Consider the following 3,526-nt stretch of genomic DNA (forward strand, 5'->3'; position numbering starts at 1 on the left):
CTCCCGCGGCTTCTCTTCATGAGGGCTGAAGTCGGGCCGCCTTCCGATAGCCGGCCTGGAGACAGCTGGTAAGGGGAAGGCGGCCCTGTGTCTTGGATTCTTGAGGGCCGAATCGGCTTGTAATTTTTTTAGAAGGGCCAGGGGGAGCCGTTAAGCTACCCATGATTATTTACTCCGACACGTAGACTAGCTTCATCAATCCGCGGATGGATATGGCGTACAATTTGAAGGTCACCAATGAAGATACCCTAAGCCGCCTGGCTCCTAGTATATCATTGTCCGTATACTGGTGTTCATCGGTCCTCAGACGGATACGGTGTACAATTTAAAGGTCAGCAATGGAGATACCCTCAGCCGCCGTTGTGTATAACTGGGTTATACTTGTATTACTCTATCACAATATCGATAATGAAATTTTCCATGATTGAATTTGCTCCCGTAGTTCCAAAAATCATAGAGAATAATATTAACATCCGCAATATCAAATCAGAATCATTTGATTCATCATGGATGTCTATTTCATATTGTATTGTGGATGCTGTTTTCTGAAAAATTGAATCTAGTTAGTCTTCACATCCCATTGATGCTGCCCGCCTCTGCCTCTGCCTCCCACAATGGTTTGCAACTTGTTCTAGACGATGGACCATGGTTTGTCTCCTCGCAAATACTAGAATGAACGATATCCCCGCGAAAAAATGACAATAGTTTCATGCATAAACCATCCTACATTCTTTTTGCGAGTATATAAACCATTCTACATATTGTCGAGAGATCCATCACTAATGCAGAAGCCTAATCAGTCCAGCTAAATTACTAACAAGTATGCTACTGAACAACATGTGATCCACTTTGCTGCCATGGCCGACACCATCCATTTGGATTACATCGTACAGTGCTATCCTTCTAACTAACAACAAGATTTGATCAACTTTTACTCGACTCTCTAGAAATATACTACGGAGTACTACTACTAAATTAACGAACGAGAAAGCTTAATTAGCCGCCTTCTCATGAGAGTCACGGGTCATGTGTTGTTGGAGGAGATCGTGTGTTGGATCACGGGCACTCGCCCCAGCCCTCCTCGGCGTCCACGGCGGCGGCCGGTCTGCTGGCGCGCGCGCGGCCCATGGACGAGGCCACCTCCACGAGCACCCTCGCCGGCACGTGCGCGCACGCCTCCAGCCGCCGGAGCGCGCTGCCGGCCTCGTGGGCGCCGCCGACGTGAGCCGCCATCACCTCCAGGCACAGCGCGGCCGCCATCGCGACGCGCAGCGGCACCTTCCTCGGCGCCGCGGCCACGGCCCGGAGCGTGCGCGCGGCCGCCGCGGCGCGCCTGCGCGCCACCCCCGCCGGAAGGCCCATCTTCTTGGCCCACCCCTCGAGCACCTCCTCGCCCCGCGCGCGGGGGCTGCTCCTGATCTTGGGCCTCCGCCCCACCGGCGCCGGAGTCGTTGTCGTCGCAGAGTCGGCCGTGGACACGCATGAGCTCGACGTGGTCATCCCGGACAGGGCCTCCTGTTCCTCCTCGTCCTCCTTAGACGCAGCGAGGCGCGTGCGGCGGTGGCGGGAGGCGAGGAAGTTGGCGCCGTGGACCCTGGCGTCGCAGGGCGCGCAGAGGAACGCCGCGTCGGCCGCGCAGTGCACGTCCGCCGGCGCGCCGCACAGCGCGCACCTCGCCGTCGCGCCGCACATCTCCGCCAGCCTCAGCACTCTCTCGCTCTCGCACGTAGGGTGAGGCGGGGTTGCGTCGCGCGCTCTTCTAGACTCGCAGCCGGGAGAGACGAGACGATGGACGACCAACGACGGCGAGGCAGCGTGGTGTGCTTCTCCTCGCCCGGGCGCGTATTTAAAGACGACGACCGAGCTAGCCAGCTCGCGAGGTGGGCGCTCGGTGGTGAGATCTTTTCCGCTCCCCACGTCCCCCCGTATCGTACACGTGCAGTTTGCGTGGTCATGGGCGCGGGCCGCGAGCGGCGTCCGATCCTGGCCCCGATCGTCGCGACGTGGAGGCACCGCGGCCGTCCCGCCGCTCCCGCGATTCGCAGCGGCCTCACGCCCATCGATCGACGGCATCATGAGCGGTGGCCATGTGGTCGCCCGGCGCGCGGTCGACACCTGGTGGCGCACTCCGCCGTCGATCCCCACAAGTGGCTGCGGTTGATCGACCGCGACGCGAGGGCCGACGTGAGCCGCGAGTTTGAGAGGGGCGTCGCCATCGGCGGGATGCGCCGATGGAGGCGTAGAGCCATCCGTGGCCACGAAACCTCGTCCCCCTCGAAGTACGTACTCTAGACTAGTTTGCGCCTGGCGCCCACGCCGGCCCGCCCCTCGCTGTCGGGGCACGGTCGGTCTTTCGTGGCTTTGCTTTGTCGCGCTCCGGTGCCTGCCGCCGCTGATTCTTTAGCCCGTTGTACAAGCAAGGAAGCTCTGCCATGGGGTGCTACGTGCTAGTGCGTTGAATTCCCGGCTCCTCCGAATTTTTTACAGAAACTTCGCCATCCGTATCGTTCTTTCGACATGTCGCGAGCAGCCAGGCAGGTGAAAATGTGCTGTGTTGGCAGTGCAGGCCATCTCACACCACGCAGTATTATAAGCCATGCTGATTTTGTATTTTATTTCTATTCTTTTGCTGCTGACCACATTCACTCGCGCGGTGCACAACGGCACCCCCGGCCTGGAATGGACGCCTTCTGGATCATTCCAAAATGTCTAACATGTGGACCGCGCGCAACGGAGATGGAGGCCACCATGAGGGTCCATCGGCGACCGATCACGTACTAGTACTGCGTGCAACTGAGGCCACGAGCGGCGGGGCGATCCAACTCGTGGAGCGCGGGCGCGCGATGCTCGTCGTCCGCCTCGCCGGCCGACACGCGGCGAAGGAACATTCCCCGTCGCTTCCTCTCTCGTCTGGCGGAAAAGCAAAGGTTCTCCAGCTGCGCCCGGACGTACTCCTCTACTAGTTTATGTGGTCTCTGCCGCTCGGCCGTCCACGGCGGCATGATCATGGGTGGATCGACACCAAACAACCGCAGGAACCTTCCGGAAACTCGGCAGGGCGGGCTGCTCCTGCGTGCGACCAACTTTTGCTCCGAATAATTTTCCGGGTTCGCTGTATCTCGTGGGGCGCGAGGACACACGTACGCGCCGGGAGATGCCCAAGGGCGCCGTGTGGCATGGCAGCCCCTCGTCGGCGACAGAGACCCCGAAACGTCCCCGCACCAACGTGCGGCGGAGGCAGCGGCAGGTCTTTGCATTTTGAAGTGCAAAAACGGCTTGTATCCAGTTATAATATAGTACCCCCTCCGTCCAAAAACACTTTTCAAGAAAATGAATAATAATTGATGTATTTAAAACTAGAATTCGTCTAAATGCATCCGTTTCTCCCGCAAGTATTTTCGAACGGGAAGGGCACTAAATAGCCCTTATAATAAAAAAATCATGGAAAAACACAAACGTGAAATCGATGGGCTGGGAGGGATTAACGTGCCACGTTCTCTCTATTAGGAGATGTATATGAGATCGA

General features: G+C 57.9%; 1 protein-coding gene across 1 annotated transcript; it reads right to left on the bottom strand.

The window, feature by feature from the left end:
* Nucleotides 1-693: 693 nt before the first annotated feature.
* LOC125524997 (B-box zinc finger protein 32-like) lies at nucleotides 694-2,090 on the bottom strand. The gene has a single exon (XM_048690022.1). The coding sequence runs from the start codon at nucleotides 2,074-2,076 to the stop codon at nucleotides 1,057-1,059; it is 1,020 nt and encodes a 339-aa protein (XP_048545979.1). The 5' UTR covers nucleotides 2,077-2,090; the 3' UTR covers nucleotides 694-1,056.
* Between the last annotated feature and the right edge of the window lie 1,436 nt (nucleotides 2,091-3,526).

This window comes from Triticum urartu, chromosome 7 (assembly GCF_003073215.2).
Source record: "Triticum urartu cultivar G1812 chromosome 7, Tu2.1, whole genome shotgun sequence".
Taxonomy (NCBI): domain Eukaryota; kingdom Viridiplantae; phylum Streptophyta; class Magnoliopsida; order Poales; family Poaceae; genus Triticum; species Triticum urartu.

What these genes read in the sequence shown, in the direction of transcription:
- LOC125524997 (XM_048690022.1), bottom strand. Translation starts at nt 2,076, where the DNA reads ATGATGCCGTCGATCGATGGGCGTGAGGCCGCTGCGAATCGCGGGAGC.